The 12,660-nt window shown below is 42.2% G+C and overlaps 1 protein-coding gene across 3 annotated transcripts in view; it reads left to right on the top strand.

Moving 5' to 3' along the window:
* The window catches only part of Ipo9 (importin 9), a 51,733-nt gene that overhangs the window by 4,142 nt on the left and 34,931 nt on the right, over nucleotides 1-12,660 (top strand). The window contains exons 2-5 of one of the 3 annotated variants that reach the window (XM_029538614.1): nucleotides 686-796; nucleotides 7,962-8,023; nucleotides 8,237-8,323; nucleotides 8,875-9,076. In XM_029538614.1, coding sequence (XP_029394474.1) covers nucleotides 9,016-9,076 — 61 coding nt within the window. In that variant the 5' untranslated portion in view covers nucleotides 686-796; nucleotides 7,962-8,023; nucleotides 8,237-8,323; nucleotides 8,875-9,015. Of the gene's footprint in view, nucleotides 1-685; nucleotides 804-7,961; nucleotides 8,024-8,236; nucleotides 8,324-8,874; nucleotides 9,077-12,660 lie in introns of all 3 variants that reach the window. The other 2 variants (XM_029538613.1, XM_021197419.1) reach the window with 2 other exon arrangements.

The following is a 12,660-nucleotide window of genomic DNA, read 5'->3' as shown; positions in this document are numbered from 1 at the left end:
CTCCTCCTCCTCCTCTTTCTCCTCCTCCCTCTTCTTCCTCTTCCTCTTCCTCTTGCACTGTTTTAATTCCGCTGTGGTAAGGCTGCTTTCCGCTGTCACCTTTGTTTCTGGCATATTGATGCTTTACTTCTTCCCTCTCTCACTTTCTTACTTTGCTTTAAGAAGAACACCCTAAGTGCTAGAATGAGTACCTTCCATGTGCAATCCTATGTTCTCTAGTTAGCAGAGCTGAGATTTTTGTAAAAATAACTAGGTTTAGACCTGGCTTTTTTTTCCCCTCTTGCTACTTATTTTTATCTGTTAGAAATGAATATATACATACCTCCACTCACACACACCATTTGCTGTTAACTAAGTTTTATGTCTTTTTTCTGTTTCTTTTTCTTTTCTTCCTTTTCTCTTCTATGCTTAGGGTTGAACCCAGGGCCTTATGCATTCTAGCCAGGCACTCATTCTACCACTAAGCTATAGTCCCAGCCCAGTCTTTTCTGCCTTGCTCCACAGAGAATACATGCTTTCTTTCCATCTCCCACCATTGCATTGACCAGAGGAGATGGATAATTCCCTGGCATTCAGATGCTGCTCAGTTATATGTGATTTTCCCATCTTAGATGCCTAGAGAGATGATCCTGCTGGCTGGAAATGCTTTCTGGTTCTCATGGGCACTTTTCTGGCTTTCTTACAGTATAGCATAAGCACTGTCCACCTGCGAAGGGCACCCCGCAAGGATCCAGACGCACTCCTGGGCATGTGGCGGGCACTGAACCGAGCGGAAGGCGGCCATGCTCGGAAAAAGGCCAGTGGTAGAGTTTTCTTTTCCCTTTAAGCTATGGTGTTGTGGTGGTTACTTATCCCCATGAGAGATAGGGGGCTTCTCCAGAGTGCTGCTTGAAACTTTCCTACAGATGGTCTCTGTTCAGTTCTCCCTGAGGTTGGCTATCAAGACACTGGCAGATCTTAAGTCTCTCATAGACCCTTGAGAGCAGTGGTGTGCATTTCTTAACTTCTCCTTTAGCCCCCCTGCCCTCTTTGACATTTTTCCTCCTAAGTCAAAGTTTTTGTTGCCACAGATATTTGTTGCCAAATAGGGTAAGAGAAAGTAGGGCCAAGATCACCAGAAAGGGAGAACAAACACCCAAAAGACTAGGAAATGAGTCTCATATTGAAAATGAGACTAGAAAGTAACGAGAAGGCAAAGGGCTCCTTAGAAAGCTCAGAGGATGTCTGTCTGAAGTGGAGGCACCCGGTAAAGTCAGGTGAAAGACTTTCAATTAACCAAAGAAGGCTGTTCCCGTCTCACCTTGGAAATGGGAGCTAAGGGAAAATATGCTTCCTGACAAAACGGCTCTAGGAATTCCAAAGCTCGCAAAGCAGTGTTCTTTGGGTCAGTGTCTTAGATTGAATCTTCATTTAATCTGAATTAGTCTCTTCCAAGCAAAGCCCAGTGTACATGTCTCTAGTGCTTTCTCGGCTTTCATTAAAATGTTTCGTTTTTGAACAGATAGTTGGCTTTTTTCCCCTAAAGTTACTGTATAGATTCTGTCAGTACAAGTCTTCAAATGAGGTTTCATGCTATCTTAGATGGGGTTTTCTGCCCTCAGACAGAAGTCAGCTCTGAAGAAACACCCTGTGTTGATCGTGGTTCTGCCAAGCAGTGAACTCAACAGCTGTTTGTTTGCTCCTTTGATCACACTTTCAACTTCCAACAAACTGTCTTTCATTCTCTGCGTTAATCTTAGAGCAGACCTCATTATCAATACCATACCATCATTGGAAACAGTCCTTCATCAACTTTTGTGTAAGTTACAGTGTTTAGTATGATACTTTTCTCAGAGCTATACAATTTAGGCAGAAATGTCCTTTTTCACACCCCACTATTGCCTCCTGCAAATTAGGGTGGTTTTTTGTTTTTGTTTTTGTTTTTGTTTTTTTTTTTGTCTTTAAAATGTGAAGCTTACTGGTTTAGAAATTCTGGGAACTTAGAGAAGAGAATGTGTTCTGTCCATTCCGTTTTAAATCTTGTTTTCATAGCCAAGTTAGTCTGCAAGTCATCTTGCCCAGGAGACTCTTAAACAGGCGTTCATACTAGTTGAACTTTCAACCTTTTCTCTTAGGTGAAAGAAATAAACTTTTATTGAAAATTCATCTTGGGCTGGTGAGATGGCTCAGTGGGTAAGAGCACCCAACTGTTCTTCCGAAGGTCTCGAGTTCAAATCCCAGCAACCACATGGTGGTTCATAACCATCCGTAACAAGATCTGACGCCCTCTTCTGGAGTGTCTGAAGACAGCTACAGTGTACTTACATATAATAGATAAATCAATCTTTAAAAAAAAGAAAAAAGAAGAAAATTCATCTTAAGATATGTGTAAGTGGAGACTTTTGGCTGACTTGCTCTTGGGCCCTCCATATAGATTTTAACCTCAGGCTAATCTCTGTTCTTGGTATCCTCTGCTGTCTAGCTGCTGAGTGGAGTATGAGGTGTGTTTTTCCTAGGTTACCAGACACGGTTTCCTTAGGACAGTGGCAGAGAAGCTCCCAGCGATGTGACCCTCACTAGAGGGCTGCTTCCTCCTGACTCAGACACTGAAAAACCTTTCATGGAAGCTTCTCTCTGGAAAGTAGTGTTCACAGTCTCCAGTCAATGACACGGGACCTCAGCTGTCCCGGACCTGTGTGCAGTGTTCTGGAGTAGGCTGCTGGGTCTTCTGCTTGGCGCCTGGGTGGACTGGTGATGAGAGACATGTATGTGGTTCCTTTTCCTTCCTTAGTCCTTGTTGTCACCCTAGAGCCGCGAACAGCAGTGGTCTCTCATTGCAAAGATAATCATTCAAATTTATTCACACTTTAGAGTTTAAACTCAAATTTCAAAACCTTCTCAAAAAGTCATATTCCTCAGTATCTTTTCATGGTGTATGCTTGACTATTTTGCTTATTTTTGCCTCGTTCTAGTTTGTCCCTATGGGAATGATACAAAAATTAAGCTTATGCCAGGAACTTTCAAGACACACATAAATGTTATATAAATAGCACCATAAAAGAAAGTTCTATGTGTTCCAAGTAGCTTATGAATATGTTTGTAGGTCACTCTGATGAAGGAAGTTGCATGGGGCACACTAGAACCAATTACTGAGTCCAGGGAGACCAAGACAGTTTAAGTTCAAGGCGTGAGGTTAATGTCTGTTACCACACTGACTTTCTGAATTGCAAGAGTGGATGCCTTTACTAAAAGTATTCCTTCTCCTTCTCATGTATGTGTGTGTGTATGTATGTATGCATGCATGTAGATGGGGCTTGTGCCTTGACTCGTGTGTGGAGATCAGAAGAGAACGTGCTGGGGTTGGCTCTCTCCTTTAACCACGTGGGTTCCAGGGATCGCGTTCAGGCATCAGATTTAGTGCTATTGCCTTAGCTGGTTGAACTCTCTTATTGGGCTATTTCTTTTAAAAATGGATTTTACCTTGTTCTGGTGAGATGGTTTGCATTAAGTTAAACCTAAACATTAGAGGTCTTTATACATCTGGGTAGTGGTACACCTTCAGTCCTAGCACTACCGGAGGCAAAGGTGGTAGGTTTCTTGAGTTGGAGGCCAGCCTGGTCTACAGAGTGAGAAATAGTGAGACCCCCATCTCAAAAACAAACTAAAACAAGGGTCTTCTTAGATGGAAAATGGACCTATGTGTGTTTGATTTAGTCCATGCTAAAAGCTGAGTCATACATGGTTGGGTTTACACACCTGTTTCTTCTATTGCAAGAAGAGGGATTTTTATATTTACATAGAATCTGAACTAACCAAAATAATCATATGAATCAGATTGAATTTTCAGTATCCATAGAGATGATTCTGAAGGTTTTAAGAGTTTGTGATTTAAGCGTTTAATTCATGCATTAAAAGGAAAGCCCACTCGGGAGGCAGAGGCAGGNGGATTTCTGAGTTCGAGGCCAGCCTGGTCTACCAAGTGAGTTCCAGGACAGCCAGAGCTATACAGAGAAACCCTGTCTCAAAAAACCAAAAAAAAAAAAAAAAAAGGAAAGCCCATTTTATCATGGTTTTATAGACAGCCTCATTCTTCACCAGTGACAGGATAGGAGTCATAGAAAAGGACCAAGAACTTGAGCTTAGAGAGGCTGGAAGCTAACTCAGCAGCAGAACACTTGCTGAGCAAGAAGCCCCAGCTTCCATCCCTCCTGTTACAAGGAATAAATTAATTTAAAATGCCATTTAAAATAAAGGCATTGAGCCAGGTGGTGGTGGAGCACACCTTTAATCTCAGCACATAGGAGTCAGAGGCAGGTGGATCTCTGAGTTTGAGGCCATCCTGGTCTATATAAAATGAGTACAGGACAGGCAGGGTTTGTTACACAGAGAAAAAAGATGGTGTAATTTGGAGTAAAATACGAACCGGAGAATCTATTACAGGATAATGTGAGAAAGTCACTCTTCTAGATGATACTGTGGGTTTTCTCTGTGTGTCTTGGGGGGGGGGGGGGTTTTGCCTACGTGTATGGCTGTACACTGTGTGCATACAGTGCCCTCAGAAGCCAGGAAAGGGCACTGGATCCCTAAGACTTGAGTTAAAGAAGGTTGTGAGCTGCCATGTGGGTGCTGGGAATCAAAGCTGGGTCCTCTAGAAGAGCAGTAAGTGCTCTTAACTGCCGAGCCATCTCTCCAGTCTGCATTACATGTGAACAAACTGGAAAGACACGGTAATTAGCTCAAATAAGACATCATAGATAAACTAGACAGGTTGATTCTAAGGGTTACATAGAAAACCAGGGAGTGAAGAATAACTAATAACATTGAAAAGAAAGCCTCCCAGAAGGGACAAGTTCTACAGACATGTAAACATTGCATAAAGTTTCTGTAATAACACTGTAGCACAGACGCATAACTAGAAAGGCAGTTATAGGACAGAAAGTCTAAAAATCTTATACAAGTACCTATGGAAACCGGGTAAAACAAGAGTGTCCCTGCTCTGCAAGTCTGATATACTTCAAAATCTGGTGTAGTTTGTGTATGCCGGCATGAATCTGCAAGTGGAAGATTGCGTCTGGTATTATGTGATAGGTCAGAGTCAGAATGCAAGAACACGGCTGGCTCACTGCTCCATGCTTGTAGTCTTAGCTAGTAAGAAGCCTGAGGCAAGAGAGTTGAGTTGAAGGCTACCATGAACTCCACAGTTAGATACTGTCCAGAAGAAACAGAAACAAATGGCCTGGGTTTGGTAGCTTTTCATCCCAGCTCTTAAGAGACCAAGGCAAGAGAATTGTTGCCGATTTGAGGCCAGCCTTGGCTATAGTAAGATCCTGTCTCACTAAAGGCAGTATGTGTAGTAGTCTCTCTGTGTAGCCTGGTTATCCTGGAACTCCCTCTGTAGACCAGGTTTGCCTTGAACTCATAGACCCACTTGGCTCTGCCTCCATGCTGAGGTTAAAGGTGTGAGCCACCACCCACCTGGCTAGATGGGACTTTTTAAATGGAGCAACTGCATAACCATTTGTACCATACAGAAAAACAAGCCCCAGAGACTAAAAGCCTAAATGTAAGAAACTAAAGCCCTAGAACTACTAGAGGAAACATGATGAGTTCCCTTTAGCCCTATACAATGGTGGGCAATAAAAATAAGTAACAAAATTGTGCCGTTTTTACAGTGTGAGAGGCTTGGGCTAACAACATGTGTGCATAAATCAATTCCCATAGGATTGTTTGTTATACTGACACCACCATTCTTTGTGGATTTAAAGGATAAATACCTTACCTAAGGACAGGCGTGGTAGGTTCAAGATTTGAACTGACACTTGCCTAAATCTAGAGATCTAGCTGGGTTGTCTGCTTTGTTTAGAAGGGACGGGGCAGTAGATATGTGGTTTGGGTGACAGAGAATTTTAAATTTCCTACCAGCCATAGGTTTTAAAAAAAGAAATGGGTAGAGATAATTTTAATGCTAAAAGGCTAGAGGTAGCTCAGTGATTAAGAGCACCTGCTGCCCTTCCAGAACCACTCCAACACTCATGTTGGGAGACTCACAATTGCCTGTAACTCGAGCCTCAGGGGTCTTACGATCCGATGCCCTCTTCCTGCTCCTACTGGTTCTTGTATACATGTGGTGGCATACATTCATTCAGATGATCCACCTCAAGATAAATCTAAGTAGCAGCTTTAGTACTGACTGGTCATGGTGGCACACACCTTTAGTTGCAGCACTAAATTCTGGAGGCAGGGCTGGTGAGATGGCTCAGCAGGTAAGAGCACCCGACTGCTCTTCCAAAGGTGCAGAGTTCAAATCCCAGCAACCACATGGTGGTTCACAACCATCCTTAACGGAGATCTGACTCCCTCTTCTGGAGTGTCTGAAGACAGCTACAGTGTAATTACATATAATAAATAGGTAAATCCTAAAAAAAAAAAAAAAACACTGGAGGCAGAGGTTAGCCTGACTTACTTAATGAGTTCCAGGCCAGCCAGAGCTACATGGTGAGCCCTTGTCTAGAAATGAATTAATAAAAAATGATTTAATTAATTAAAAATTAGCTAATGAGTTAAATACTATACTTATTTAACCTGTCATATGTCAAATATTCCCGTGTATAGTTAATTTTTGGTTTTGTTTTATTTTGTTAAGGCTGTAAGGTTGTATATGCCTTTGATCCTGGCGTTCAGGAAGCAGGCTAGGAGCTCTCTATGAGTTTTAGGCTAGCCAGGGCGATTTAGTGAAACTCTTGTCACCAAGAAAAATATTATTATTTGTTTTTCATGCTAAATTTGAATTGTGGGGTGTTGTTTATATTTACAGCCATCTCAGTGTTTGTGACTTATGGCAACTATATTGACTTGCACAATCCAAGATTGCAAGATATAAAAATATGGTCTTATATTCTTTTTTTTTAAAGAATTATTTATTTTATGTATATGAGTGCACTGTAGCTGTTTTCAGACATACCAGAAGAGGGCATTACAGATGGTTATGACTCCATTACAGATGGTTGTGAGCTACCATGTGGTTGCTGGGAATTGAATTTAGGACCTCTGCTCGCTCTAGTCGGCCCCACTCCCTCAGTCCCTGCTCACTCTGGCCCAAAGATTTATTTATTATTATACAAAGTACACAATAGCTGTCTTCAGACACCCCAGAAGAGGGCAGGCATCAGGTCTCATTATGGGTGGTTGTGAGCCACAATGTGGTTGCTGAGATTTGAACTCAGGACCTTTGGAAGAGCAGTCAGTGCTCTTACCTTCTGAGCCATCTCACCAGCCCCTGACCTTATATTCTTAATAAACGATTACTTTGCAAATGTAAATGGGTCTATTTTTATTTGGTAGTGAAAGTTTATAACATACTTTGAATAAGCAGTTCAAGACTGTTAATAAGGTGTTTGACTCATACCAATGATCCTAGCACTTGGAAAGCTGGGGCAGGAAGATCCTATTCAAGACTGTCCTAGGCAAAATCCTGTTTTGTTTTGTTTTTCAAAAATTTATATTGTACATTGAAAACTGTTCTCTGGGGTTGGAGAGATGGCTCAGTGGTTAAGAGCACTGACTGCTCTTCCAGAGGTCCTGAGTTCAATTCCCAGCAACCACATGGTGGCTCACAACCATCTGTAATGGGATCTGATGCCCTCTACTGGTGTGTCTGAAGAGAGCAACAGTGGATTCACATATATTCACATACATAAATTAAATAAATAAATCCTTTAAAAGAAAAAAAGAAAACTGTTCTCTGCAACCCTTGTTTTTTTTGTTTGTTTGTTTTGTTTTGTTTGTTTGTTTGTTTTATAGGGTAAGTGTGTTGAACCAGGTTTTCTCTAATTTAATGTCAGTTCCTGACATTGCTGCACTATAGAAGCAGTAGGTCAGGTTTCTTCTTGAACTCTTTCCTTGTTCTTTCAAAATTAGAGCTCAGTGATTTGCTGTGGCGTTTTTGAATATTCTTAAATTCACAGGAAATTTTTCTTTTTCAGAATTTGGTGTTCACCTGGCAGAGTTGACTGTAGATCCTCAGGGGGCACTGGCAATCCGTCAGGTAAGTCCAGGGTGACCCAACTGATAAATACTTTCCCTTCACTTAGTAACTTAGAAACTTTCTTAGGGGAAGGAAAAGGAATAAGGACAATGTATCAGATATGACTTTTGTACAGACTTAAATGATTCAAGTGTATCAAACCATAAATGTAGTTTTTATGTGTGGAAATAAGTCCTGTCTCTTGTTGCACATGATGGCTTATTGTCTTCACAGCTGGCATCAGTCATCTTGAAACAGTATGTGGAAACTCACTGGTGTGCCCAATCAGAGAAGTTCAGACCTCCGGAAACTACAGAAAGGGTAAAGGCTAATGGTTACGTATGGTTAATCTACCTACAAAGATGTGAGAGAGAGTCCTAAGACACTCAGCACTAATATAACACTTCTGACACCAGAAAACAAGACTAGGAAGAATGTAGATTGGTGTGCAGCATTATGAATGAGCGCTGTGCTACCAGTGAACATTAGGAAGGACTGTGTTCAAATCCTGTTCTGCCCTTATGCAGGCCATGAGAGCATTGGACATGTTTAGCTGTGAACACTCAATTACTTAAGTTTCCAAAATTAGAATTAAGATTACTAACTTTAAAGGGCTTGAGAATTAAATAAAATACTTCTTAGTACAATTGCTAAGCAGCCAATCTGAGTACCCAAAAAAGGATGAGATTCAAGGTCTAGAACTGTGGGTTAGAACCTGGTACAACTGTGGGAATGTTTTGTATGTGTGATGTCCAATGAGAACACCACTGTGGTTGGTGAACTCATAAATGTGGCTATTGTAACTGAGCAGTGAAGATGGTCCCAGGCCTACTGCTTACCTCTGATTAACAAGTGCCCTTCCTCCTTTGCAGGCAAAAATTGTTATCCGGGAGCTATTACCCAACGGGTTGAGAGAATCAATAAGCAAAGTGCGCTCCAGTGTGGCCTATGCTGTGTCTGCCATTGCCCACTGGGATTGGCCTGAAGCCTGGCCCCAACTCTTCAACCTGCTTATGGAAATGTTGGTGAGCGGAGACTTAAATGCCGTCCATGGAGCCATGCGTGTGTTGACAGGTACTGGAAGCCTTTCCCTTGGTGTTGTAGTTGGACCTCAAGTGAGAGGGGTACAATTAGAAGCTATGTGGTAATATGGTTTAGACGAAGGATCTATTAAGTATTTCTCTTCTCTTTCAGTTTTTTTTTTTTTAAACAGATTTATTTATTGTATGTATGTGAGTACACTGTTGTTGTCTTCAGGCACAGCAGAAGAGGGCATCAGATCCCATTAAAGATGGTTGTGAGCCACCATGTGGTTGCTAGGAATTGAACTCAGGACCTCTGGAAGAGCAGTCAGTGCTCTTATCCACTGATCCATCTCTCTAGCCCCTCAGGTTTTTGTAAATGTTTCTCTTCTAGTTTTTATCTCTGTAGCCACCAGATGTGCTCTTGTTTCTTTTGGTTTTTTGAGACAGGGTTTCTCTGTGCAGTCCTGGCTGACCTGGAACTCACTCTGTAGACCAGGCTGGCCTTGAACTCAGAAATCCACCTGCCTCTGCCTCCCAAGTGCTTGGGATTAAAGGCGTGTGCCACTACTGTCTGGCAGTGCTCTTGATTCTTTCCCGAGAATTGAGTTAGCATAGTACTACTTACACTTCCAAATCTTTATAGAGCAATACTGTAGGCTAAGGGTATGATTCAGTGGCAGGGCGTGCACAAGTCCCTGAGTTCAAGCCTCCAAACCACACACATACAAAGATACAGGAATGTCACAGCAAATCAGTACTTAGAGTTTTGGGTTGAACTCTGATTGCACCTTGCTACTCTGCTTTGTCTCTTTGAGCCTTAGTTTCTAAGATGCTATCTTAAGATGTTATCTTATGGGCTGGTGAGATGGCTCAGCAGGTAAGAGCACCCGTCTGCTCTTCCAAAGGTCCTGAGTTCAAATCCCAGCAACCACATGGTGGCTCACAACCATCCGTAACGAGATCTGGCGCCCTCTTCTGGAGTGTCTGAAGACAGCTACAGTGTACTTACATATAATAAATAAATAAATCTTTTTAAAAAAGATGTTATCTTATTTCTGTTCCGTTACTCTGAAGAGACACCATGACCAGTACAACTCTGATAAGATTGAGGCTTGCTACAGTAGGGGGTGAGCTCAGGATCGTCATGGCGGGAGTAGACAGGTATGCTGCTAGATCAGTAGCTGAGAGACACGCTGGACCTGGCATAGGCCGTTGGAACCTCAAAACCCATCCCTAGTGACACATTCCCTCCAGCAAGGCCACACCTACTCCAGCAAGGCCTTACCTCCTCAAACATCCCTGGCAACTAAACATCTAGATATATGAGTCTATGAAGGCCATTCTCATTCAAGCCACCACAGAGGAGTTTTTGGTAGTTGACCTATGTTAATCTATGTAAAGTATTGAGCATAATAGCTGACATGTAGTAGTAGACTGAGTAACCTTTAGTTATTAGGCTTAACATAATTCTTACGTATTCCTTCCTATTTAGCTGACTCTGTATCCTCTTGAAAATGTCTCGATAGTTCCATCTTTAGATGATAATATATAAACACATGAAATGAAGTATAAAGTGATTAAATTCAGAGACTTGTACTCCACTGCATAGTTCAACCAGGAAAAAATTAAGAGTAGTCGGTGTTCAGTTGAGCATGTTAGTACTCACCTTTAAACCCAGCACTCAGAACTCTGTGAGTTCTAGGCCAACCAGAGCTATACAGTAAAACCCTGTCTTAAAGACAGAACAAAAAAATAGTCAGGGCTAAAAAAGATGACTGACTGGTTAAGAGTGCTTGCTGCTCTTCCAGAAGACTCAAGTGAGGTTCCCAGCCCTTGTGTGCTATTAGCTGCGTCTACTCCAGCAGTTTGCTGTACTTCCAGCTCCAGTACCTCTCAACAGACTCCTTCATTCACACACATGCAAAGAAATCAAAAAATTGTTTTTTCAGTTAAGGGACTGAAGAAATAGCTTTGTTTAAGAACACTGACTGCTCTTCCGAAGGACCTGAGCTCAGTTCCCAGAACCCAAATCAGGTGGCTCACAGTCGTCAGTGACTCCAGCTCCTGGGGATCTTATGCTGTCTTCTACCCTCTGAAGGAACCAGCACACATGTGGCATACAAATACATATACTTCAAAACAAGTCTTTAGTTTAACAATGTTTAAGCTTAGTGAGGTAGGGCTAGGGATGTGTCTGCTGGCCTGCAAAGAAAGGCTTCTCTAGCCGAGTTGGGGTGGGGGGAGGAAATACTAATCCATGGGTTTAAGTATAAGTATTTAGAAGTCAGTTTGAGAATAACTTGCTTAACAAAACAAAAGTGATGTTTCCCCAAGACTTAGGGCCTCCCAAACCATGGTCTTTGACAGGACAGGACAAACATGAATTCCCTCCTTTGAGGAGACCTAAAATCTGGGAACTGAATCCAGGTTCTCCTCAAGAGCAGTACACTCTCTTCACTGCTGTGCTATCTTTCCAGCTCCTATATGAGGGGTATTTGTTTGTTTGGTTGGTTGGTTGTTTTTTTGTTTTTTGAGGCAGGGTTTCTCTGTGTAGCCTTGGCTGTCCTGGAACTCACTTTGTAGACCAGGCTGGCCTCGAACTCAGAAATCCACCTGCCTCTGCCTCCTGAGTCTGGGGTTAAAGGCGTGCGCCACCACGCCCGGCTTGTATGAGTTTTTAACACTGTAGTTTCCATAAGGGGTTTTCATGTATCTTTAGAATCTGGTTGCCCTCGCTCCCTCTTCTCCCCTGCCTCTCACCTTTAACTTCCAGTATTCTCTATGTTCATATCAGATGGGTTCTGGTCCCTCATTCCTTACGACCTCTCTTCTGTCCTCAGATACTCCAAATTAGGCACACAAAACTAAGATTTCAAAGCTAGTCTTCACATACAAGACAGAATATGTCCTTGTCCTTCAGAGCCTGAATTACCTCACTTAATATAATATATTCCAGCTTCTGTCCATTTTCCTGTCATGTCTTTTGATTGTGGGCTTGATATTATATTAGTATTGGTTATTATTGAAAGGCGTGCATTGATTGCTGACATTTTGTTGATTTTTTTTTCTTTTTTTCTTTTTCCTCTCTTCCTCTCTTACCTAGTATTTTTCTAGCATGGTTTATTTCCTGCGGCTCATTCGTGGATTTGTTTTTCTCTTCACTGTGAGGGATTCCTTTAGTCTATTTTTATCACAGAAAGCTTTTATCTTCCCTTTATGACAAGTAGCTTTGCTGGCACAGTGCTCTGGACTGGCAGTAGTTCTTTTCCTTCAAAACTTGAAATACATCACTCCAAGCCCTGCTGGCTTCTAAAGCTTTAGTTGAATGTTCTGGAGTTATGCCAGTGGGCTTGCCTACTGTGTGACTCAGTGTTTCTCTCTTGCCTCTTTCACTGTGCTTTTTTTCTTCTGTGTATTTTAGTGTTGTCAACACACCAGGAAAGAGGCCCTCTCCTGAGGAATTTCTTTCATGAGATTGGCCTGTGGGCAGGTCTTTGAGGCATATTCTTTTCTTTTCTTTTTTTTTTGGGGGGGGGGGGCAGTTCGAGATAGGGTTTCTCTGTGTAGCCCTGGCTGTCCTGGAACTCACTCTGTAGACCAGGCTGGCCTCGAACTCAGAAATCCACCTGCCTC

The sequence above is a fragment of the Mus pahari genome, chromosome 5 (assembly GCF_900095145.1).
Source record: "Mus pahari chromosome 5, PAHARI_EIJ_v1.1, whole genome shotgun sequence".
NCBI classification, from domain to species: Eukaryota; Metazoa; Chordata; class Mammalia; order Rodentia; family Muridae; genus Mus; species Mus pahari.
Note: the sequence above shows the minus strand (reverse complement) of the source record. Positions and strands in the feature narration are given on the sequence as shown.